At 40.2% G+C, this 27,042-nt stretch overlaps 1 protein-coding gene across 6 annotated transcripts in view; it reads right to left on the bottom strand.

The window, feature by feature from the left end:
* Nucleotides 1–27,042, bottom strand: part of TNRC6B (trinucleotide repeat containing adaptor 6B) — a 242,216-nt gene that overhangs the window by 141,801 nt on the left and 73,373 nt on the right. For 4 of the 6 annotated variants that reach the window (XM_061124487.1, XM_061124488.1, XM_061124481.1 and 1 more), the window contains exons 3-4: nucleotides 26,772–26,862; nucleotides 8,492–8,559 (exon numbers count right to left, since the gene is read on the bottom strand). In XM_061124487.1, coding sequence (XP_060980470.1) covers nucleotides 8,492–8,559; nucleotides 26,772–26,816 — 113 coding nt within the window. In that variant the 5' untranslated portion in view covers nucleotides 26,817–26,862. The remainder of the gene's footprint in view (nucleotides 1–8,491; nucleotides 8,560–26,771; nucleotides 26,863–27,042) is intronic. The other 2 variants (XM_061124485.1, XM_061124483.1) reach the window with 1 other exon arrangement.

A 27,042-nucleotide genomic window follows, 5' to 3' on the forward strand; every position in this document is an offset into this window, starting at 1 on the left:
TAAGAATAAACATTGACATCTTAGGAATCAGTGAACCAGAAATGGACTGATTAAATGGACCAGAATGGGCAAATTTAATTCAGGTGATCATTGTACCAACTACTGTGGGCAAGAATCCCATAGAAAAAATGGAGTAGCCCTCACAATAAACAAAAAGAGTCCAAAATGCAAACGACAGAATGATCTCAGTTCATTTTCAAGGCAAGCCATTCAACATCACAGTAATCCAAGTCTATGTCCCTACCACCGATGCTGAAGAAGCTGATCAGTTTTATGAAGACCTAAAAGACCAACTAGAACTAACACCAAAAAAAGATGTTCTATTCATCACTGGGGATTTTAATGCAAAAGTAGGAAGTCAAGCAATACCTGGAGTAGCAGGCAAGTTTGGCTTTGAATAACAAAATGAAGATGGGCAAAGGCTAACTGAATTCTGCCAAAAGAATGCACTGATCATAGCAATACCCTTTTTCAACAACACAAGAGACGACTTTACACATGGACACCACCAAATGGCCAATACCAAAAATAAAATTATCTGACTGAGTGATTTTTACTTTCACTTTTGTAGTCAAAAGATAGAGAAGCTGTAAAGTCAGCAAAAACAAGACTTGGAGCTGACTGTGGCTCAGATCATCAGCTTCTCATAGCAAAATTCAGGCTTAAAACTAAAGAAATCGGGGAAAACCAGTAGGCCAGCCAGGTATGACTTAAATCCCCTATGAATATGCAGTGGAGGTAATGAACAGATTCAAGGGATTAGATCTAGAAAACAGCGTGCCTGAAGAACTATGGACAGAGGTCTGTAATATTGTACAAGAGGCAGCAAACAAAACCATCCCAAAGAAAAAGAAAAGCAAGACGGTAAAGTGGTCATCTGAGGAGGCTTTACAAATAGCTAAAGAAAGAAGAGAAAGCAAAAAGCAAGAGAGAAAGGGAAAGTTATATCCAATTAAATGCAGAGTTCCAAAGAACAGCACAGAGACAGGTAAGGAGGCCTTCTTCAATGAACAGGGCCTAAAACGAGAAGAAAACAACAGAAGGGGAAAGACTAGAGATCTTTTCAGGAAAATTGGAGATATCAAGGGAACACTTCGCCCAAAGGTGGGCACAATATAGGACAGAAATAGTAGAGACCTAGTAGACACTGAAGAGATCAGTAAGAGATGGAAAGAATACACAGAAGAACTATACAAAAAAGATTTTCATGAACCAGATTACTATGATGGTGTGGTCAGTCGCCAGAACCAGACATTCTGGACAGCAAAGTCAAATGGACCTTAGGAAGCACTGCTGTTAATAAAGCTAGTGGATGTGATGGAATTCCAGTAGAACTATTCAAAACCTTAAAGGATGATGCCATCAAAGTGTTGCACTCAACATGTCCACAAATATGGAAGACTCAGCAGTGACCACAGGACTGGAAAAGGTCAATCCTCATCCTAATTCCCAAGCAGGGTAGTACTAAAGAATGTGCTAACTGTTGCACAATTGCACTCATCTCCCACGCTAGCAAGGTCATGCATAAAATTTTGCATGCTAGGCTTTAGCATCATGTGAACAAAGAACTTCCGTATGTCCAAGCTGGGTTTAAAAAAGGAAGACGAACCAGAGATCAAATTGCCAATATTTGCTGGATCACAGAGAAAGCTAGGGAATTTCAGAAAACATCTACCTCCGTTTCATTGACTACATTAAAGCCTTTGACTGTGTGGATCAAAATAAACTGTGGGAAGTTCTTAAAGAGATGGGAATACCAGACCATCTTACCTGACTCCTGAGAAACATGTATGTGGATCAAGAAGCAACAGTTAGAACACGGTATAGAACAACTGATTGGTTCAAGATGGAGAAAGGAGTACAGCAGGGCTGTCTGCTGTCACCCTGCTCGTTTAGCCTATACGCTGAGCACATTGTGAGAAACGCCAGGAAGAATAAGTTTCAAGCTGGAATCAAGATAGGTGGGAGAAACATCAATAACCTCAGATACATGGATGATACCACCCTAAAGGCTGAAAGTGAAGATGAACTAAAGAGCCTCTTGAGGGTGAAGGAGGAGAGTGAAGAACCAGCTTAAAACTAAGTATTAAAAAATCTAAGACCGTGGCATCTGGCCCCATTACTTCATGGCAAATAGAAGGGGAAAAGGTGGAAGTAGTGACAGATTTCCTCTTCTTGGGCTCTAAAATCACTGCAAATGGTGACTGCAGCCATTAAATCAGAAGACGATTGCCTCTTGGCAGGAAAGCTATAACAACCTAGACAGTATGTTGAAAACAGAGAAATTACTCTGCCGACATAGTCAAGGCTATGGTCTTCCCAGTGGTCATATATAATTGTGAGAGCCAGACCATAAAAAAGGCAGAGCACCAAAGAATTGATGCCTTTGAACTATGGTACTGGAGATGACTCCTGAGAGTCCCTTGGACAGCAAGATCAAACCAGTCAATCTTAAGGGAAATCAACCCTGAATACTCATTGGAAGGACTGATGCTGAAGCTGAAGCTCCAATATCTTGGACACCTGATGCGAACAGCTTACTCACTGGAAATGTACCTGATGCTGGGAAAGATTGAGGGCAGAAGAAGAGAGTATCAGAGGATGAGAAGCCTGGATGGCATCACAGATGCAATGGACATGAACTTGAGCAAACTTCATGAGATGGTGAGGGACAGAGAGGCCTGGTGTGCTGCAGTCCGTGGAGTAGCAAAGAATTGGACATGACTGAGCAACTTTAACCAGAGAAGGCAATGGCACCCCACTCCAGTACTCTTGCCTGGAAAATCCCATGGACAGAGGAGACTGGTGGGCAGCAGTCCATCGGGTCGCAACGAGTCGGACACGACTAAGCGACTTCACTTTCACTTTTATGCATTGGAGAAGGAAATGGCAACCCACTCCAGTGTTCTTGCCTGGAGAATCACAGGGACGGCGGAGCCTGGTGGGCTGCCGTCTACGGGGTCACAGAGTCGGACACGACTGAAGCGCCTTAGCAGTAGCAGCAGAGCAACTTTAACACCTTTTCACTTTCACTCAAAACACTGTAGTGTGAAAACAAGGACTTTGGAGCCAAGGGCAACCTGAGCTTTCATTTCTTTTGTAGCAAGGCAGTTTGGTTTAATTTACTTAACTCGAATTCTTGCTCGTGTTCGTGATTAAGCAGTATACAGATGATTGAGAATTTGGTCTCACATTTTCATAAAAGGGTGAGATTTTTCTGTTCAGAGTCCTTTCTCTTATTTAAAGGAATGCTTTCCTAATATCAACAAATGGCCTAATTGCTTTTGAGTGCAATGAATAAATAAATCAATATCAGTTCAATTCAGTTGCTCAGTCGTGTCCGACTCTTTGCAACCCCATGAACCACAGCACGCCAGGCCTCCCTGTCCATCACCAACTCCCAGAATCCACTCAAACCCAAGTCCATTGTGTTGGTGATGCCATCCAACCATCTCATCCTCTGTCGTCCTCCTCTCCTCCTGCCCTCAATCTTTCCCAGCATCAGGATATTTTCAAATGAGTCAGTTCTTCACATCAGGTGGCCAAAGTATTGGAGTTTCAGCTTCAACATCAGTCCTTCCAATGAACACCAGGATGGACTGGTTGGCTCTCCTTGCAGCCCAACGGACTCTCAAGAGTCTTCTCCAACACCACAATTCAAAAGCATCAATTCTTCTGTGCTCAGCTTTCTTTATAGTACAACTCTCACATCCATACATGACTACCGGAAAAACCATAGCCTTGACTAGACGGACCTTTGTAGGCAAAGTAATGTCTCTGCTTTTTAATATGCTATCTAGTTTTATATTTAACCCAGTGTTAAACATGTCACGTGATCAATATTATGTGGCAATAAACTTGGTTTGTCTGATTTTCTCCAATGGCTCATATGTGAATATACTCAGAAAAATGATTACAGATACATTAATAGTAAATAAACCTCATTAAAAAGTAAATATATTCAGACTATATAAATAAACAAATGTTTAAAGTTGTATACGCCACTAAATCTTATTCACATGTACACCAGCAATCAGCACAACTAATCCAAATGTTAACAATTTAGCACAAACATTTTCAATATCAGAAGTCAATTATTTTTTCAAGAACGCTTTCTACATGCTTAGCTACCTTACACTGTATGTTGACAGAACTTATACCATTGAAATAAACATCACAGAAATAAAATTTTTTAAAGACTTCCAGAACCTATAGTAAAAATGTTAGATGAAGAAGGAAAGTGGCACAGATCAGCTAACAAATAATTTGAGACCTAATCCTTACTAGAATTTACTCTGTGACCTGCGAGTTATATAATCCTTGTGCTCCACCTGCCTCCATACGTGAAACAGGCAATCTATACACGCTAATACCAATGAATGGCAGCCATTTGGAAAACCCATTTAGAAAAAAATTAAGTTAGCTCTCTGCCTCTCACCATATAGAAAAATGAGTACCAGTTCAGTTAAAGGTCTAAATGTGAAAAATACAGTAGAAAAACTCAAGACATTTTATCATGTTAGAGTAGGAGGGCTTCTCTAGACAAGCATGAAACACAGAAACCATAAAGGCTGATTTTACTACATAAAAATTTAAATGGTCTATTGGTATCAAAGATACTCCAATGCTAAACAATAAGGCCTGGGAGAAAATATTTAAACATCTTAAAAGACAAAGGTTAATATCTACACTTTGTAAAGGAAAGGTTCCTACAAAGCTATCAAAACAAACATTCCAATGCAAATCAAAACCACAATGAGGTACCATTACACGCCAGTCAGGATGGCTGCTATCCAAAAGTCTACAAGCAATAAATGCTGGAGAGGGTGTGGAGAAAAGGGAACCCTCTTACACTGTTGGTGGGAATGCAAACTAGTACAGCTGCTATGGAAAACAGTGTGGAGATTTCTTAAAAAACTGGAAATAGAACTGCCATATGACCCAGCAATCCCACTTCTGGGCATACACACTGAGGAAACCAGATCTGAAAGAGACACGTGCACCCCAATGTTCATCGCAGCACTGTTTATAATAGCCAGGACATGGAAGCAACCTAGATGCCCATCAGCAGATGAATGGATAAGGAAGCTGTGGTACATATACACCATGGAATATTACTCAGCCATTAAAAAGAATTCATTTGAACCAGTCCTAATGAGATGGATGAAGCTGGAGCCCCTTATACAGAGTGAAGTAAGCCAGAAAGATAAAGAACATTACAGCATACTAACACATATATATGGAACTTAGAAAGGTGGTAACAATAACCCTATATGCAAAACAGAAAAAGAGACACAGAAATACAGAACAGACTTTTGGACTCTGTGGGAGAAGGCGAGGGTGGGATATTTCAAAAGAACAGCATGTATACTATCTATGGTGAAACAGATCACCAGCCCAGGTGGGATGCATGAGACAAGTGCTCCAGCCTGGTGCACTGGGAGGACCCGGGGGAATCGGGTGGAGAGGGAGGTGGGAGTGGGGATCGGGATGGGGAATACGTGTAAATCCATGGCTGATTCATATCAATGTATGACAAAACCCACTAAAATGTTATGAAGTGATTGGCCTCCAACTAATAAAAAAAAAAAAAAGAAAAACCATAAAAAAAAAAAAAAATTCCAAAAGAAAAGTGGGAATCATATGTAAACAGGTGGTACAAGATATAAAAATCAACGGCCAAGAGACTAACAAGATATTCCATCTTATTAGTAAGAATAAAAGTACAAATTAAAGCCATAAAATATTACAGTGGCAAAAATTCTGAGATAAATAATTTTACTGTCATTAACGGTGTGGAGGAATGGATACTCTCTTTCACTGCAGATGGAAATGAACATTGGTAGAGTTCTTTTGAACAGTAAATTGATAGCAGCTACCTCCTTGTAAAAAAACACAGCCCATGAGCCAAACAGCTTCATATCTAGAAATTTATTCTACATAAATACATTTGTGTATAAAGATAGAAGAATAAGGATGTTTTAAAAAAGTATTAATATTTGCAATAATCAAAGAAGTGAAAGTCACCAAAATATTTATTAGAGAATGATTATAGTAAAACAGAATGTACTTCTGCAGAAGTACATTAAAGGAATGAAATAGACTGCAAAAGATGTCTAAGGAAAAAAGTTAAGTCTCAAAGAATGTTAGAAAAAAAATCTGTTTAGTTGTTTTTCTAAATACACAGAAAAAGTTTCAGAAGATGAGGAAGAGTAGGAGGGTAGAAGAAGCGAATAATTCTAAATTCACACTTATTGTTTGAATGTTTTATGATGACCAAATATTAACTTTTATAATTAAAAAAAAGAAGATGGGAATTTCATAAGTCATTCAGCAATGTGTCACTCACAGCATTCAGAATGTAGTATTCAGTTCCTACAATGAACTGCAATGATCCTTTGCTAACTGCAGTTCTGAGACACAAAAAATAAAATTTTTCAATCCGTTTATTTCTGTTGCCTCAAACAAAAGAACACAGCAGCTTTGCTCCCAACTCCCGCAAAAGAAGTGGGCAGGTGTATGGGAGGAAGACCCAGAAAGAATATTCATTTCTGCTTTATCATTTCAATATATGATAGCTGACCAAGCCCAGAATAAAAAACCAAAAACAAAAACTCACAAAACAAAATTAACCAAGATTGATCTGTGAAAAGGCAGAGACTTGTGAAAACAAAACTATCAACGGAGAATGGTAAGTATACAACCCATGACGTTTCAGGTCTGCTGGAGCCATATGAAGCTCTCTAAAAGAAGTAAGAGTTTGTATAATGTAAAACTTGTGGGAGAATCTGCCCCAGCAATGTTTCCTGAATACCTAAAGGAGCTGATTCAGGACAGGGGTTACTGGAGCAGGTCTGTAAAGATAAAGACTGGTTTGTTTGGGAAATGGATGCCCTTCAGAGAATAGAAACTTCACCTGTGTTTTAAAAATAGGCTTTCTGCCATTTTCATTGTTTCCCCCAGCTCACTCTTATCCATGAGACTTTGATCTTAACAACTGCAGTTTTGCTGGCCACAATACTTTTCAGGAACATAGTTCCTGACGTTGGCAAAGAATTTGAGTTCAAGAGATATTATAAAACACTTTAAAGTCAGAAAGATTCAATTCAAATCCTAACTTCTGTTTCAAGGTGCATTATCACAGGCAAGTTACTCCAGTATCTGAAGTAGAGACACTGTAAAGGGTGGAAAAAACACAGGCAGCATCTAAGCAAAGTTCTCATGCACAGAAAACCCTTGTCAAATGGAGCGAGGATTTTTCTATTATAACACCTTTGACCTGAGTGTAGGAGTGGAGAGTGAATAGCGGGCAGGGCATCTGAAGTGTTCCTGTAATTCTACTGGGACTAGATGTTAGGCTTTCTAATTTGCTAAAGATGAATTGATTCCATCCACCCATGCAGAATATAAGTGCATTTGACAGAATACAGCAAAGTTAGGATTTATATTGTAAGCTATTTTTAAAACTGCCTGGTTAGCAAATTAAACCAGCTGTGAAAATATCCTGGTTTCCATTCACAACAAATACAAGACAAACACTCTCCTTTAATGAACCTAGCCTCATGGTAGCATAGAATATTCTGCATAATTCACTCCTAAGGGTTTCGGAGACAAAATTTTCATAGGACGGACCAAAACTATTTTTGAGGGGAAAAAAAAAGATGAGAGAAAAGAGTTTCTCTCTACAGATTTTCAGTAAATTCCACAAGTCACTGTCCCATTAACTTAGAAGACTACTGTCTGAATAAAAAAATGGTAGTTATGTCAGTACTTGAAGCCAGTCTTAACTGTTTTTCCTTTAAAAGGGCATATGGAACACCAGTCTGCTCTGCAACATAATTTTTCAAGTTCTGTGACAGAAGGAAGAAAAAATCTACTCACTGCCACCAGAAAGCTACCCAGAGGACTCTCAATTTCAGATTTAGAACTTATCACTCCTTAAGAAGTTAGAGGAGAGATCCTGAATTATTTAGAATGTTGGCCAAGTCATATTATTTATAATTCCTGTTCCTCTGGGGAAACAATTTGTTATTTCAACAAAGATCAGAAGTATAAATAACTAAATGGAACAGAATTTCAGGAAGTACTATTCAAATAAATTCACACTTGGAATGCAGGGAAACAGTCTACTAATTCAGTTCACTTCATAAAGACATTGCTAAGAAAAGGATATACCATTTTACTCTATCTTTGGAAATCAACCAGACTGAGTCAGTTCAATTTGAAACATCCTAAGCCTTAAAGCCTGTGCTAAAGTGTAACATAAATTTTAATTAGTCAAGTGTGAAAAACTACAAAGCCAACTTTCTTGCCCCTCCAGTTAGTCTGTCTATAAATAGAAGCAATGCACTGACGGCCACCAAAGCAACTGGGGAGGAGTTTCACAGTGTACCCAACATACACATCCCCTGCAAACATGCTCTCAGCATGTTTAACCAAAGTGCTTCTGAAGATCTGTAATAAGACCCTTTTTAAATAAACTGTGACTCACTGTTTGCTTTCTTCACCAGGAGGTGGAGTCTTGCCATGCCCTTCCATTACAAAATCCTCCTGTTCCACCTGCAAAGTCAAGCACCACAGGTCAGCAGCAGTCAGGAACCAAGACACAGTCACTTCCAAGTGCAGGGCCTGTGCTTACAGAACCACGTGGCATTCCACTACACGCCTAACTAGGACAGAAGCCCCAGTCAATGGTTTTCCCGCTCCATGTTTGTATAGGGCATCTCTCCTTGGGTGACCAGATTTACAGAATAAAAAAAGGAAGCATGTTGATTTCCAATTCATAACTGTGACAAAAGGTCAGCATCCAGAATATAATAAAAAAAAAAATGCTATGAAACAGTAAGAAAAAGACAACCTCCCAGAAAACTCTACAAAATAACTGAGTATGAATTTCACTTAAGAGGATGTATACATATCGCTAAATAAATGAAAAGATGTTCAGTCTCCTGTCAATCAGGAAAAAGCAAATTAAAACCATAAAGAGATACCATTTCACCACCATCAGGCTGGCTAAAGTTTAAAAGTCGGGCAATACCAAGTGTTGACAAGGGTGCAGAGCAATGACAACCAATTCATTCCAGTGGGAGGGTAACTTGGTACCACTATTTTTAAGTAGTCTGCCATTATCTACTACACTTGATTATGTACTTACCGTACAAACCAGTGACTGCACTTCTAGATATATACCCTAGAGAAACTTTTGTGCATATACAAAAATATTTATAGTAGCACTACTTTTAACAGGAAAAAAATAAACATTCATCAACACTAAAAGTAGACAAATAGGCAATGGTGTTCTAAGACAATAGAATATAATACTACATGAAAATGAATGGACTACAGTGACACACCTCAACCTGGATGAGTTACAAAAACACAACACCAGGTGAAAGAAGCAAGTCACAGAAGAATACAAGTCCAGTATAAATCTATTAACATAAATTCAAATACATAAATTTTAAAATCACACATATGTATATACAAAGACACACATATATATATATTTATAGTTCATAAAACTATAAAGAAAAGGGAATAACTATTACAAACTTTAGGCTAATTAGTCTCTTAGGGAGTCGGGGGGATTCAGTCAGGAAGGGGCACATGGTTTCTGGAGTACAGATTCTGTTTCTTGGCCTATGTAGGAGGTATATGGGTGCTTGTTTTATAATTATTCTTTTAACTGTGTGTCTTTCTTTTCTCTTTCATAAGTATGGTTTATTTCTGAATACAATTTTCAAAAGAAGAAACAAAGCATTCTATTATTCCAGATGGTTTATTGCTCAATAAAGGAAAATAAGTGGCAAAGACAGAGCTACCTCCACAAACTGAGATGATTAGTCCTATGAAAACGTTCCCAAAAGGCATAATTTTTAAAAAGTCAAACAAAAGTATTCAAGGAGAGAGATCTCAACGGATGTATTCAAGGATTATTCCCTACTTAGAAAACTACTGCCCATTTCTTTTTTGCTGTTGTTGTTGCTTAGTCGTGTCCAACTCTTTGCGACCCCGTGGACGGCAGCACGCAGGGCTTCCCTGTCCTTCACCATCTCCTGGAGCTTGCTCAAACTCATGTCCATTGAGTCAGTGATGCCATCCAACCATCTCATTCTCTGTCCCCCCCCTTCTCCTCCTGCCCTCAATCTTTCCCAGCAATCAAGGTTAATTAATTTTTATTGGAGCACAGTTGCTTTACAACGTGTTAGTTTCTACTGAGCAGCAAAGTGAACCAGCCGTATGTATACTTACACCCCCTCCTTATTGGGCCCCCTTCCCATCCAGGGCATCATATTAAGTAGAGTTCCCTGTGCTATTTCTTTTAACAGAAACTAGTAATCTGGAAGACAGACAACAGTAATACAGACACACACCATAATGAAACCCAAATAAAACGAAAGGCTTTCCAGCTCTGCAACCCTCCCTCTGCAGTCTTCATTTCAAGAAATACTGGAGAAGATGGAATAGTATTAAGAGGCTAAGTTTCAAAAAGAACAGAAAAATTGAAATTTTTAACGGAAAAATCTCCTTTCCATTAAAAGGAGAAACTGGAGGAATTGTAAGCAAGAATAATAAAAGACGAATACTGCAAAATTCAAACCAGGTTTCAACTTTTATTCTTCTTTGTGGACTTCCTGATCCTGCAGCCTACCAGGTTTTGCCAAGGAGAGACAGGATTCTCCCATTCTAAATTTACACAGTGATCTAAACCTCTAGAAGAAAAAAACATGGTTACAATGTTGCAAAGGGAACTTTATGAGGAAGTAGAGATGATCTTTGTCTAGGTCTTGGTTACAAGAAAGTACACATACATGGAAAAAAAAAATCAATGAACTGTGCATTTTCTGAACTTTACAAATAAATGTTACGCCTCAATTAGGAAAAACAGATGACAAATTCTTTAAAGTTCCTTGGAATAATTTTCTCAAAGAATGACTATTTTCTATATACTATGAAATTTTCTCGATCTTTCATCTCTAAAAATCCTCTCCAATTAAAGACCTCTACATTGTGGACTTGGCCTCTGCTTATCTATAACCAATTTTTAATAACCACAATAATGACAAGAAGTAATAATCAAAAAGCCCACAGTTTCAATAAGCTCCCCTATAATGACTTTCAAATCTTTAACTGCAGCCCCCATAAACTGAGTGAAAGCTGCTCAGTCGTGTCTGACTCTTTGCGACCCCAAGGATTATAGCCTACTGGGCTCCTCAGTCCCTGGAACTCTCCAGGCAAGAATACTGGAGTGGGTTGTGATTCCCTTCTCCAAAGGATCTTCCTGACCCCGAGACTGAACCCATGTCTTCTGCACTGCAGGCAGATTCTTTACCATCTGAGCCACCAGGGAAGTCCCCATATTTTGCATATTAGTCTCCACTTGGATGGTCCAATAGGTCCAAAATGAAATACCATCTTTGTCCTTAGAGTTCCTCTTTTTTTATATCCCCTATGTCTGTAAATGGTACTATCATTCACCAAGATCCTCAAACAGGAAACTTATAATCGAGTTACAGGCTCTCCACCTTCCCTCCTCAACCCCTTAACTTCCTTATTAATCACTAAGTACAGTGGCTTCTATCTCTTACACAGCTGTCATACTCATTACCCCTTCTTTATCCCCTTTAACTGCCATAGGTAAAGACAGCTTCTCTAAAGCTCACGACTACAAAAGCCTTCTCACTAGTCTTTGTGCTTTGGGTCCCATCTCATTTCAATCCATCCTCCAAATCACTTCCATCAAATGCAAATTGTAAAGTGCAAACAAGATCACATCACTCTCCTTGAAATTTTTCACTCTCATCACCTCTCTTGAGGGCTAAAAGTTCAGTTCATTTGACTAAGTGATCTTTTTTATCGCCCCTGCCTCCCTCACCCATTCCTCACCCCTGGTGGAGCACACACCAACTTCTCAGTCCTTTGTGCCTTTCCACAGAATGTCTCTTCTCGCCTAGAAATCCCGGTCTTCTGCCTCACATTCACTGCACATTCCTGCTCATTCCTTCAAGTACAAATTAAAATGCTTGTCCCCAGAAGACACTATCTCCTTCACCAGGGTTCTTACCTTTTCTCACTGTCCAGCATCTCAGAAGGCAACAAAAATGGTCCGGAAAGATCACTGCTCCTTACTGCCAATTCATCTGTTTTTCTCAAGACCATTTCCTCCTTTATTCTCTTCCATCTCTTTATTTCTTTATTGTCTCTTCCCATCTTTATTTCTTTTCTACAAATGTCTTGAACACTTTTGGACTTAGTTTGATGATCTCCACCACTCCTCCCCCTTGATCTCATCTTCAGAAGCTTAAATATTTTCATTCATAAAATTTACACCATGGAGAAGGAGAGGGTGGGACAAACTGAGAGAGTAGCATTGAAACATATACATTACCATATGTGAAATTAGATAGGCAGTGGATATTTGCTGTATGATGCAGGGAGCTCGAACCCTGTGCTCTGTGACAACCTAGAGGGGTTGGATGGGGTGGGAGGTAGAAAGGAGACTCAAGAGAGAGGGGACATACGTATACTTATGGCTGATTCATGCTGATATATGGCAGAAACCAACACAACATCGTAAAGCAATTGTGCCCCAGTTAAAAATAAATAAAAAACAAAACAAAAAAAGAAAACTTACACCATATCCTCACCTTTCTCTCACTTCCATTCATTTAACCAGTATTTGTTGGGTACATACTACATGCTAGGTGCTGTGGTGAAGAAGACAGTCTTTGCCCCACCCCCTTGAAACTTGCAGATTGGTGGGAAAGACAAACTAGTTAATTAGGAAATAGCCAGAGAATGCAATGAAACAACTTAAGGAAGGAAGGGCACTAAACTCAGTCTACAGGCATCAGATACTCTAGACCCATCCTAGGCAGCTTCATCTCCTTGCTTCAACTAGGAGGTGGGCAGGACCCGAGGCTGGGTCTTGCCATCCATCTGAACCTCTCTACACTGAGGTCCATGAACTCTGAGATCTGCCTCTGACCACAAGCGCTTCTTCCATGCCTTCCCTCCACTTGAATCTGTAAGGAGTCTTCACTGTCCCATCTAGCTCTGTGGTTTTCCTCTTCCCTCACGGTCTGTTCAGAGCTTTAGCCGACAGGCATCTCGATGACTTTTCTCCGCAACGTCCTAAATCCGCTCACCACCAACTTGTCCTTAGGACATCCCTGTCTTGCCAAACCCTTCCCCTTCTCCCCTTCAGCTTCTGGAGTGCAGAGCTGGAGAAAGCTACAAAACTGGTTCCTTTACAAACTATACCAATTAACTTCACTCAGTGCTGACATTCAGCACCTCTGCCTGGACAGCCTGTCCTCATCCTGTCTTTCTGGTGAACTTCCACTTAACCTTCAAAGCCTGGTTGCAAAGTTACTGTTTTAGGAAGCATTTTCTGCCATCTCCCAGCACTTCCTCTTCCTCCCTTTCCCTGTGACCCTTCCCAGTAGCTCTGAAAGGCATAGCAAGCCTTTGTGATCCTTGGCTCACTGCTCCCCCTGCTGTTGAGCCCAGGAGGGAAACAATGTAACTTCTGTCAGTGGATTCATCCCAGACTCTAACACAGGCCTTCTGGTCCATCATTCGTTCTTTCAACAAAACTTCCCAATGCCTTTTAGGTGCCAGGACTGGGCTGAATGACTGACCTACTATACCACATCATTCACTCATCCATCCTGTACCTTTTCTACTCTCCTTAAAGACGTCAAATCCATCCACTAGGCATTCTCCCTAAGACCATCCTTTCTGAAGATGACAATGCCTAAGATTATCTTGCAAGCCTATCCAACACAAAGTTCCAAAAGCCCCTCATTTTTTCTCTGGTGATTATACCATAAACCTCTGGATCTTCACCCATTTCCTCCCTTGACTGCTCTGCAAGGTTAACCTCACCACTTGTTGCTAAACTCGTGACCTACACCATACTGCCTCCTCTGGGATCTCATTATCTAAGGAACCCTTCTTTCTCCCTTTCTAGTAAATCCATCTCCTCAACCTACAAATATTTCATAATCTCTTCCATCTATAATTTTATTTATGTATTTATTTGTGGCTCTGTTGGGTCTTCATTGCTGTGTGGGCTTTTTCTCCAGTTGCAGCAAGCAGGGGCTCCTCTCCAGTTGAAGCATGTGGGCTTCATTGCGGGGACTTCTCTTGCTATGGAGCACAGGCTCCAGGGCACACAGGCTTCAGCAGATGTGGCACGCTGGCTCTGTAGCTGTGATTCCTGGACTCGAGAGCACAGGCTCAGTAGTTGTGGCACACTGGCTTAGCTGCTCCTTGGCATGTGGGGTCTCCCCAGATTAGGGATCGAACCCGTGTCTCCTGCATTGGCAGGTGGATTCTTTACCACTGAGCCACCAGGGAAGCCCAATCTCTTCATTCTGAAAAAATTATTTTTGGCCTTATAACCTCTCCAGATATCCTATTTTTTCCCTTCCCTTTAGTATCCAAATTCTTAAAGGAATAAACCACACCCCATTACTTCCATGTTCTCACCACTGAACATGCTCTTCTGCTGCCACCCCACAACACAGATGTACCTCCCTTCTCCCATCCTCCCAATATAAGTCACAATTTTTGTTCAAATCAATATTCAGGTCTAACAGTGCTATTACCCAGTAAATAACATATACAGCAGAATCATAATGAATAGTTAAATTTCCTTTCTTGGACATTTTTTTCTTTTCCCTTGAACTAAAAATTACTACTTCCTCTCATACTTTCTATCAATTTTTTTTAACTTGGTATTTATTATGTGTTTTCACTAATTCACTCGAAAACCCTCCAACAGAGTGGTGAGTCTCCTCTTAGTAAGTTCAAACACTTTAGGTAACCTGTCAATTTCACTGCAATCTTGAATACATCCCTTGGGGGTTTTCTCCTGTGCCAGCTGAGACTGTTTGCTCCCTAGACCACTAAATAGCTGACGCTCTGCCAAGGATGACTCTCTCCCTTCATCTCTGGGACTCCTCACTCTCTCCCCTTCACTGGAGCATGTTTCCTAGACCCTTTGTCCTCCTCTTTTATGGTCATTCCTTTAAGCACAGACTCCAATCATTTCCTAGTAAGAGGTATACAGAAAGTGAATTTTTTGACATTTTGAATGACTGAAATGTCCTAATTTTATCCATATATTTAACATATAGAATATTTTTATCCACACACACAATCAGAAACAGAAGTTCAAGTCAGTAAACCTTTCTTCCAAAAATTTGAAGGCCATGCTCCATTGTCTTCTAGCACCCCAGAGCTGCTATATAGAAATTCAATAATATTATAAATCCTAATGTTTTGGATATGACCTGTTTCTCCTTTGGAAACATTCAGGATCCTTTTTCTAAATGCTTTCTAAAAATTTGTTGTTGTTGCTCAGTCACTAAGCTGTGTCTGACTCTTTGTGAGCTCATGGAATGTAGTGAGGCTCCTCCATCCTTCACTGTCTCCTGGAGTTTGCTCAAATTCGTGGCCATTCAGTCGGTGATGCTATCTAACCATCTCATCCTCTGCTGACCCCTTCTCCTCCTGCCTTCAATCTTTCCCAGCATCAGGGTCTTTTCCAATGAGTTGGCTCTTTGCATAAAGTGGCCAAAGTACTGGAACTTCACATCAGTCCTTTCAACGAATATTCCGGGTTGATTTCCTTTAGGATTGACTGGTTTGATCTCCTTGCTGTCCAAGGGACTCTCAAGAGTCTTCTCCAGCACCACAGTTTGAAAGCTGCGGTTCTTCTCCACTCAGCCTTCTTTATGGTCCAACTCTCACATCCATACATGACTAGTGGAAAAACCATAGCTTTGGGACCTTTGTTGGCAAAGTGGTATCTCTGCTTTTTAATACACTGTCTAGGTTTGTCACAGCTTTCTAAACATGCAAACCACTAAGTATGGTCCTTCTTTCATTTATTGAGCTGGTACTGATCCAACCAGGGATCAAACCTGAGTCCCTTGCATTGCACAGAGAATTCTTGCATGATGGGAAGTCCCCCATCTTGTCCCAATTTTAATCCTTCCCTCCTGCTCTCCCTCCCCAGGCCGCCACTAATGTGCTTCCTGTCAGCATAAGTCAGTTTGCATTTTCCAGAGTTCACATGCATTGAATCACACAGTATGAAATATTTTGGCTCCCTCCCCTCCTCTCTCACTTCTCTCTCCTCTCTTTTCTTTGCCTTTTTGCCCTGGCTAGAAATTCCAGTACAGCGTTGAAGAGAAACATAGTAGCAGACATTCTTTTCTTTTTTGTTGTTTTTGTTGTTCACTATAGGAGTAAAGCATTCAGTCTTTCAACATTGAGCTCAATGTCAACTGTTGAATTTTCATAAAAGTCCTCTATCAAGTTGAATAGTTTCTTTCTATTATTTTGCTGAGAGTTTTCATCAGGAATAGATGTGATGTCTGTCAAATGCTTTGTCTGCATCTCTTGATCATATGATTTTTCTTTTTCACTTTGTTAATATGGTGGATTACATTGATTTTTTTTTTTTTTTTTTACATTTATTTTTGAATGTTAAACCAACCCTACCTACCATCCTGGCTAAACCCTACTTGTTCACACATGATCCTTTTACAGATCATTAGATTCAATATGCTAAAATTAGGCTTAGAATTTTTGCATTTATGTTCATGAGAGATATTGATCTGTAGTTTTCTTTTCTTGCAGTGTTTTTGTCTAGTTTTGTTATCAGAGCAATGCTGGCCTCACAGAATGAGTTGAGAAGTACAGCTGACCGTTGAACAACACGGGCTGCAACGGTACGAGTCTACTCACATGTGAATCTTTTTTCAATAGTAAACACTGCACTCTCACACAACCTCTAGGCAGTTGAATCAGAGGGTGTGGAAGAGCCCCAGATATGAGAACCGAGTATAGGGACAGCTGACTGTAAGTTATATTTGAGTTTTCAACTGCCCAGAGGGTCAGTGACCCTAATCCCTGCATTATTCAAGGGTCAACTGTATTCTCTTTGCTTCAAGTGAAGTTATACTAATTCACATATAGGAACCTTATAACAGCATTCTACCATTTTCCCTCCTTAGGTCTTTATGCCACTCTTACTGTACAGTTCACAGATACAAATGTTATAAACCCACAGTGCATCTGTATTACTGTTGTTCAATCAATCCTCTTTTAAAAAGAGATCTGAGTAACAGGAAAAAAGTCATATTTAACCTATGTAGTTTTCATTTTCTGAGCTCTTCATTCCTTTGTGTAGATTAATACTTCCACCTAGCATCATTTTCTTTCTTCCCTTGACATTACCTATAGTAAGATAAGATACAGATAAATTATTTCAGTTTTTCTATTAGTATGTCTGAAACAGTGTTTATTTAGCCTTCAATTTTGACAGAAATTTTCACTGGTTATAGAATTCAAGGCTAACATTTCTCTCTCGGTGCTTTCAAGATGGTGCTCCACCGTCTTCTTGCTTGCATTACTTCCAATGAGAAACCCTTTGAAAAAAAAAGAAAAAGAAACCCTTTGTTCCTCCGTGAGTAGTGTGTCTTCTTTCCTCTGGTTTTAAGGTTTTCTTGACCACTGGCTTTGAGTAATTTGTTTAAGGATGGGCTTTGATGGGGTTTTCTTCATTTCTTGTGCTTCAAGCACATTGAGCTTTTCGGATTTATGGGTCTACAATTTTTATCAAATTTGGAAAACTTGAGGCCATTATTTCTTAGCTATTTTTTTTCTGCCCCACCTTGACTTCTTTGGGCTTCCCTGGTGGCTCAGACTGTAAAGAATCCACCTGCAATGTGGGAGACCTGGGTTCGATCCCTGGGTTGGGAAGACCCCCTGGAGGAGGTCATGGCAACCCACTCCAGTATTCTTGCCTGGAGAATCCCATGGACAGAGGAGCCTGGTGGGCTACAGTCCATGGGGTCACAAAGAGTTGGACATGACTGAGCAGCTAAGCACAGAAGAGCATGTGCCTTCTTTAGAGACTCCAATTACAGGGACATTAGGGTGACTGAAGTTGTCCATAACACACTGACACTCTTTTCACTTTTTGGATTTTTGCTCTTTTTCTCTTGGTGTTTCATGGTGGATCGTTTCTACTGTTAATTCTTTTTTTTTTTTTTTAATGCCACGTTTTGTTTTATTAGAATATAATTGATTTACAATGGTGTGTTAGTGTCTGCTCTACAGCAAAATGAATCAGTTATACATATATCCACTATTTTTTGGATTCCTTCTCCATATAGGTCATTACAGAGTGCTGAGTAGAAGAGGTCCCTGTGCTCTACGGCAGGTCCTTATTAGTTACCTGTTTCATAGTAGGGTGTATATGTCAGTCCCAATCTCCCAGTTTACCCCTCCCTCCCTTTCCCCTTGCTGATCGTAAGATTATTTTATACATCTGTGACTCTATTTCTATTTTGTAAATAGGTTCATTTGTACCATTTTTTAGATTCTACTTACAAGCAATATCATACAATATATTGTCCTTTCTCCTCCTGACTTATTTCATTCAGTATGATAATTTCTAGGTCCATCCATGTTGCTACAAATGGCATTATTTTGTTCTTTTTTATGACTGATATTCCATTGCATATGTGTACCACATCTTCTTTATCCATTCCTCTGTCAATGGATATTTAGGTTGCTTTCATGTTCTAGCTATTGTAAATAACGCTGCAGTGAACATTGGAGGGCATGTGTCTTTTCAAATTATGGTTTTCTTCAGGTAAATGCTCAGGAGTGGGACTGCTGGATTATATGGTAGGTCTGCTTTTAGTTTTCTTAAGGAACCTTCATACTGTTCTCCATGGTGGTTGTGCCAATTTACATTCCCAAAATTAACTAATCTTTTATTCTACAGTATCTAATCTGCCACAATTCCATCCAGTATATTTTTCATCTCAAACATTATAGTTTTCAATTCTAGAAATTTGATTTGGGACTTTTAAAAATATATATTTTCCATGTCTCTGCTTGACCTTTTGAACATCTGAAACACAGTTATAATAAGTGTTTTAATATCCTTGTCTGCTAATTCTAACATCTTGGTCAACTATGATTTGGTTTCAGTTGATTTTTCTCTTTACTATGTTTGTATTTTCTGGTTTTTACATGCCTGAAGAATTTCTGCTTTGAATAACAGACACAGAATTTTTGCTGGATCCTGAATACTTTTTAATTCCTATAAATATTTTTGAGCGTCATTCTGAGATGCAGCTAAATTACTTTGAAATAGTTTTGTTCCTTTCAGGTTCTGCTTTTAGGATTGTGAAGTCAGACTTCATAATTAGGTAGGGCTAATTATTCCCTACTCCTGAGGTGAGAACTCTACTAGTACTGCTGGCTGAGTATGCTGATAATGATCCATGAATCATGAAGGTTTCTAGTCCACAGAAACAGGCACCATTACAGACAGTGTTTGAGTGCTAGACACGGTTACTTCCAATCCTCCGGGGTAGCTACCCCTTCCTGCCTCAGCCTTGACCAGTCACGTACATATGCCAAAAAGCACTCTGCTGAATACTTAGGGGAACCCTCCACAAATCTCCAGATTTCTCTCTCTTAGCAGCTCTCTCCTCTCCAATATTCTGTCCTACAAACTTCGGCTGCCTCAGTCTCCCCAGACTCTCAGCAGCGTTTCCTCAACTGAGAGGGTCCACTGGGCTTTGCCTGGGCTCCCCATTCCCTGCACTGTGGCCCGGAGGCTCTCTCAAGCCAGGACGCAGAGGTAGTCAGAGGACTCATCTTGTTTTCCATTTCTCACTGATCACTGTCCTTCACTATCTGATGCCCAGTGTCTTGAAAAACTGTTGTTTCAAACACATTTGTGTATTTGTAAAGTTGTTATTTCTAGTGGGAGGGTAAATCCTGTTTCTGATACTCCATCTTGCCTATCTTGCCTCTGAATTTCTTCTTGACTTACAAAGTTCTTCTCTCATACTGTTACATGAAAGTTTCCTCCACATTATTTAGGCATCAGCTCAAGTGCCACGTCTTTGAAGTGATGGATGAATCCTGACCACCCAACTGAAAGCTCCCACACTCAGCCACTCTCTAGCATAATGCACGTCATTATCTGAAGGGATTACCTATTTATGTGTTTCGTTGTCTCCAAGAATACAAACTCCTTGAGTCAGACTTTGAATCTTATTCATCATAAACCATCATAAACCAATGTCTTATTCATCATAAACTTGCTGACTCTCTAATCTGCTAATCTCTGCTTTTCCTTCTTCTACTCTCTAAATGTTTATTTCTCCAGCTTCTGTCCTTGGACCTCTCTCTTCACATTCTTCACAGCAATCTCATCTAATCTCACAGCTGCAACTAGTAGATTTTTTAAAAATTAATCAATTTTATTTTTGGTTGCACTGGGTCTTTGTTGCTGCACATGGGCTTACTCTGGTTGTGCAGAGCGGGGGCTACTCTCGAGTTGCAGTGTGTGGGCTTACTGTGATGGCTTCTCTTGTCGTGGAGCATGGGCTCTAGGGACGTGGGTTTCAGCAGCTGCAGTACACAGGCTCAGCAATTATGGCTCTTGGGCCCTCAAGCACAAAGGCTTCAGCAGTTGCAGCACTCGGGCTCAGCAGTTGTGGCACACGGACTTAGTTGCACCACAATATGTGGAATCTTCCTCAACTATGGATCAAACCTGTGTCCCTTGCGTTGGCAGGTGGATTCCTATCCACTGTACCACTAGTAAAGTCCCTCAACTATTAAATTTGAGTGATTCCCAATCCTCTATTTCCAGTCCCCACATACCCTGCCTCCAGTCCTGCATTTTCACCTGGCTTACAGTTTGCCGGCCTCTCAAACTCTGTATGTTTAATACAGAGTTAATCTCATTCCCTCCCAAAACTGTTTTTTCTTATGTTTCCTATTTGGCAAGGACATCCCCATCCTCCCAGTCACTTTGCTTGAAACCCTGATATTACTCTAGGTTTCTCCTTTTCCTTTTCTCTCACATCAATTGCTAAATTCCTTCCACTTTATAAATGTTACACCTTTCCAACCACCCACTCCATTCCAGGTACCGTAAGTGGTTTAAAAAGGAAATATATATATTTCTTGAAATAGAAAGCTGAGAAGGACAGCTAATATTCTGCATAAGAAAGAAGTGAAAGTGAAGTTGCTCAGTCGTGTCTGACTCTTTGTGACCCCATGGACTGTAGCCTGCCAGTCTCCTCTGTCCATGGGATTCTCTAGGCAAGAATACTGGAGTGGGTTGCCATTTCCTTCTCCAGGGGATCTTCCCAACCCAGGGATCGAACCCAGGTCTCCCACATTGCAGGCAGACGCTTTATCCTCTGAGCCACCAGGGAAGCCCCCAATATTCTGCATAACAGAATCAATATTCAAAATGAGCTTAGCCAACTAAAGAGAAGGACAGAAATTCCTAAATTGTTTTTTGTCCTTATTGAACATAATTTACTAACAGAAAAATATACAAACCTTAAGTGCAGACAGTGTAGAGATCAATGAATTTTAGTATTTACTTATTTATTTGGCTGTGCTGGGTCTTAGTTGTGGCACATGGGGTCTTTGATCTTCACTGTGGCATGTGACATCTTTAGTTGTGGTGTGCAAGATCTTTAAATTGCAGCATGGAAACTCAGTTGTGGAATGTAGGATCTAGTTCCCTGACCAGGGATCGAAGCTGAGCCCCATGCATTGACGGCACAGCGTCCTAGCCACTGAACCACCAGCAAAGTCCCAAGAGCCAACTTCTAGAAGCCATCCTCTGCTTTTTATCTTTCTAGCAGAGACACAGAGTCTTCTAAACCCAACAGACTGATGTGTACACCTCATAACTCTCAAGAATATATAATCCCATCTCTGAATTTAAACATCGCTCAAAAAAAAAAAAAAAAAAAAAGCCCATGGAAGATACTGCATGATTTCAGGGAACATTTCTTCAAAAGGAACATCAAAATTCTCCAAGAAGACGTCCTCTGTCAATCTTGTCCGACCATAAGGCATACCTGATTTCTGTCGGTACAATACGTACATGGGTATTTTTAAAAACTGCACTGACCCTTTCATTCACTTATTAGCTATTCTTAGCACCTTCTCTACCAATGCCATTCCAAAACTGTCCTCCTTAAAAGGAAATCTAAACTCGTCATTTCAATCATGCATGCTAAACTCTTCAATTTAACAATGACTTCTATTTCAGAGGGAACATTAAGAAAAGCTGGACCCCACTTTCTTTCTTTCCTCCTCCAAATATCAGACACCACCAGACAAGAGTCAGAAGAGCAGGGTTCTGGCCTGAGCCCAGGCACCAGCACAGCAGCAGGGGCCAGCCTCACTGATCCCCAGGCTCCTTCAAACCCACAAGCCTGGTGAACCTCTTCCATAAACACACTTGGCTTTCCTCCACTCATTTCTTCGCTCTTTACACAAACATGACTGGGCCTCCTCCATTTAAAAAAATCTTTCACAGGACTTTCCTGGTGGTACAGTGGTTAAGAATTTGTCTTACAATGAAGGAGATATGGTTCTATCCCTGGTCAGGCAACTAAGATCCCACAGGCTGTGGGGCAACTATACCCAGGGGCTCTGGAGTCCAAGTTCCACAACTAGAGAATCTGTGCACCACAATGAAAGATCCTGCATGATGCAACTAAGACCGACACAGCCAAATAAATAAATACAATTTTTTTTTAAACTTAAAAAACATCTTTCAATTGAACTGATACCTCCTTCTGGTCAGGGAACTAGGTGGTTCAATGGTAAATAATCTGCCTGCAAATGCAGGAGATGTAGGATACTCAGGTTTGATCCTGAGTCAGAAAGATCCCCTGGAGCAGGAGATGGCAATCCACTCCAGTATTCTTGCTTGGAGAATCCCATGGACCAAAGAGACTGGTGGATTACAGTCCATGGGGTCATAAAGAGTTGGACATGACCGAGCACACAGCACACACACTACTCGGTGCTCTTCTCTCTTCATTTACTTCTAAATTTCACAACTGGATAGTAGACTATAACCACCACTCTTTACGTTTTTATCATTTCATTTCCTTTTAACCCATAAAACTGGTTTTTCATCCTCTTCCTCTTGAAGACCACTAATAAATTTCTTTTAAAAGCATTATTATGGAAAATGTCAAGCACATACAAAGTAAATACAAATGAATCCTTATGTATCCATCACCAAGCTTCAATAGCTGTGAACATTCTGTCATTCTTATTTCATCCATACTTCCCTCCATTCTCCATCCCTATTCAATTATTATTATTTCACAGTTTTCACAGGTAAAGTGTACCTGAAAAGTTGTACTTTTTATTTGAATTGCAAATTCTAGAAGTATAATTTTGACAAATGGATATACACCTGTGTAATCCACACTCCTTTCGGACACAGAACACCTCCACCTCTCCAGAAAATTTTGTGTACCTTTTCTTTAATTAATTCTTCAAAAAATAAATCCAGATACACTTTCTCAATTACCAACCTCCTTGGCTTCTCAGCAGCATCTGACAATACTGATTCTACCTTTTTTCCTGAAATGTATCTCTTGGTTCCTAGGAAGCAGAAGTATTTCAGGTCATCCTCACATCACGTCAGCTTTACCTCCAGTATACCTCCAGGCTGTCTTCCTCCACTTCAGTGCAGTATGCTAATCTACTTTCTTTCTCACCCAAGTGACTGACTAGGACTGTCTTCTTTCTCACTGGTCTTCTTGCTCCCACCCCTGCTTTAGTCCAATCCATTCTTCATATAGAAGCCAGAGTGATTTTTAAAAAGTGAAATCATAGGGACTTTCCTGGTGGTCCAGTGGCCAAGCCTGCACACTCAATGCAGAGGGCCTGGGTTTGATCCCTGGTCAGGGAACGAAAGCCCTCCTGCTGCAACCAAGAGTTTACATGCTGAAATTACAGAGCCCACACATTCCAACTAAGACCCGGTACAGCCAAATAAATAATAAATATATATTTTTTAATGGAATCATATCACATTACTCCCGAACTTAACAGCCTTCAGTGGCTTCCCAGTTGATAGAAATTCTTCCCACATGACAGAATCCACATCCTATGCCAGGGCTGTCAAGTTCTTGCAAGGTTTTGGCCTCCCTCATGACTTCCTATCACCGCTCAGTGGCACGGGACTTCTGACAGTTCTTGGAAGAGGCCAAGGGCTTCTGAGATGGTTTCTTTTGTCTGGTATACTGTTCTTCTAGCTCTTCACACAGTTGGCTCCCTCCGTCTTTACTGTTCAGCTGAAATGCCACACGTTCAGAGAAGACTTGCTTGACTAACCTAAGCTTGTCCTTCCAGTCACCCTATACTGCATTATTTTATGTTCTTCACAGTATTGATCATAATTCACAATCATTATCTTTATTTATGTTTGTTTCTCCCACTAAAATGTAACCACCTTGAGAGTAAGAACCATGTCTTTTTTGTCTATTGTTGTGTATCCGCTAATAACATATACTCAAGAATTATTTAAGAAAATGATTTAATTCAAAGTCATTGTTTTGTAGAAAAGTCCCCACTTTTTCTCAACACCATTTACCTTTCCTAACTTATTTCTATTAACAGAAAACCACAAATTATGTTACCATAGTACTATAATAAATTCCTGCATTAACATCAAATCATTACAAATATTATAAGATTTTAAACAAAGAGAAGCATAAGAAAAAAGTCATAAAATGTAATGTAAATGAAGACTGATGAAAACAAAGTTATAATTTAATTTTAATAACAGAAGCATCTACTTATTGCAGGTAGAGAAAGAATATTCTTTTTTTTAAAAAAAATGTTATTTATGTGTCTGTGTCAGGTCTTAGTTGTGACACACAGGATCTTTAGCTGCGGCATGCGAACTCTTAGCTGTAGCATGTGGGATCTAGTTCCCTGACCAGGGATTGAACCTCAGCCCCCTGCATTGGGAGTGTGCAGTCTTAGCCACTGGGCCACTAAGGAAGTCCCCCCCAAAAGAGATTCTTTTACTCTTTAGCCTAATTGATTCTGAACTGATAAAATATTCAATAATTGAAAAATCAAGAAATGCAGTCCTCCTTCCTCCCCCAGAAAGAAGGTGGAAACTGAGTCTCTGGTACAACTAAGCATTCTAGGTCGATCTAGTTATATGCTTGCCAAGCAATCTTCCAATTTCAACCTAGCTTTCCAGGAAGAGAATGTACTAGTCAGAGGATCCAAGAACCCAGTTTTCGTTAACACTGTGGTTTACTATAAACTAATTAATTAGGATCTTGGGGATGGGTCAGTATGTACTGTAGAAATCCTGGGGTCTGTGTATTTTTGGTGACCTGGGTGTACATGTCTTGGTGTGTGAGTGTTTGGGGGACATTCCTAGAGTGTGTGCATATCTCACTTATTCTGACTCTCCTTAAACCAGGTTTAGGATCTAGATGAAAGTGAACATGTTGGGAACTAGATGAAAGTGCTCAGTTGTGTCCGACTCTTTGCAACCCCATGGACCAGGCTCCTCTGGGGTTCTCCAGGCAAGAATACTGGAGTGGGTTGCCATTCCCTTCTTCAGGGGATCTTCCCAATGTCTCCTACATTACAGGCAGATTCTTTTCCCTCTGAACTACCAGGGATGCTGTGATCTAGATGAGTCTGATAAAAGTCTACTGGATTCTGCTTTGGCAGAAAGAAGGAAGGTATCTGGTGATATGGGGGGAAAAACAAACAAGGGGAGAGGATGACACCTGTCCTTCTACCTAACACATGGACTGTAATGAGGGGAGATTCAGAAAGAAGCTAAAGCGCATCTTTCACGAGGAACTCTGGGGTTCAGGGCACAAACTGATGTAGCCATTAAGTAGTTATTCCTCATTCCGCTTCCCCCAACCAATCTCTGGCAACCACCAGCCTGTGTTCTATGTAATTATCTATTCTACATATTACATATAAATGGAATCATATGTGACCTTTTGTGCCAGGCTTCTTCCAATTAGCATGATGTTTTGGAGTTTCCTGGTGACATCTGACCCCTCTTCACTTTTGCTCTGGTGAAAGAATTTGTTGTTGTTGTTCAGTTGCTCAGTGGCGTCTGACCCTTTGCCACCCCATGGATGTAGAGAAAGAATAAACCTTCCCAAGAGACTATAAGCAGCAGCGGCCACAGCAAAGGACATCTCTCTGGAGGGCTCAGGGCGGACAGCCCGACAGGTGTGGGGAACTGTCCAGGAAACAGTGTGGGATACCCTCGGTGCTCCCAGCAAGGATTAGAAATGACTTTGACAGGAGGAAAAAGGGACACGAAGGTGATACTGAGGGTTCTATATGACCAAGAAGAGGAAAAGCCAAGGAGACTCAGGACATGAAGCCAGATATAGCCAGGTATCAACACAAACATAACTACTTCTACACAGGTGACAATTAAGTATTCACTTAAGCTTTAGCCTGAAAAACCAACTCAAACATAATTTTAAAATTTATAATTAAAGATGCCCCAAAATGATCAGTGATACCTCTGTGTAGCAGGAATAAGGGATAGGCTTTTTACTTTTCACCTTATACACTTCTGATTTGCTTTAATTTTTTAAATAAGTACATACAACTTGCATAATGAAACCTTAAAAGGTAAGTGCTAGTAGTCTACAAGTGCATCATAAATTTTTCTATGAGCTCAGTAAAATTTGTTTTAAATTTGTCATGGAGTGTAACAAAGTGGATATTGAGAAGGAAAAAATCCTCCCAATCTTAGGTGAGGTTCTAATTTAAATCAATCAGATGTCTAAATTCACCTAAAACACAACACCCACTCTCCTCACTCACGGTCCCTGTTGTTTAATTTCTGCTTAGACCGTTTGCACCTTTAGTAATTCACTGACCTTGGAACTGCTTTCTTCCGATACTTCTCCCTCATTGGTCTGCATGGGAACAGACTCTGTGCAAAACTCTGCAGAAACACACAAATACTGCCTAGAAGAGGTAAGAAGAGAGGGGGGGGAAAAAAAACACATAAGGAATTCAGTGTGCATATTTGCTTTCTCGGATTACATTGAAATTCTGTCACCACGACTAAAAATAGTGTGAAGCGATGACCTTGAGTAATGTTTGTGTGCACATGCACGTGTGTGTGTGTGTGTGTGTGTGTGTGTG

This window comes from Dama dama, chromosome 22 (assembly GCF_033118175.1).
Source record: "Dama dama isolate Ldn47 chromosome 22, ASM3311817v1, whole genome shotgun sequence".
NCBI classification, from domain to species: Eukaryota; Metazoa; Chordata; class Mammalia; order Artiodactyla; family Cervidae; genus Dama; species Dama dama.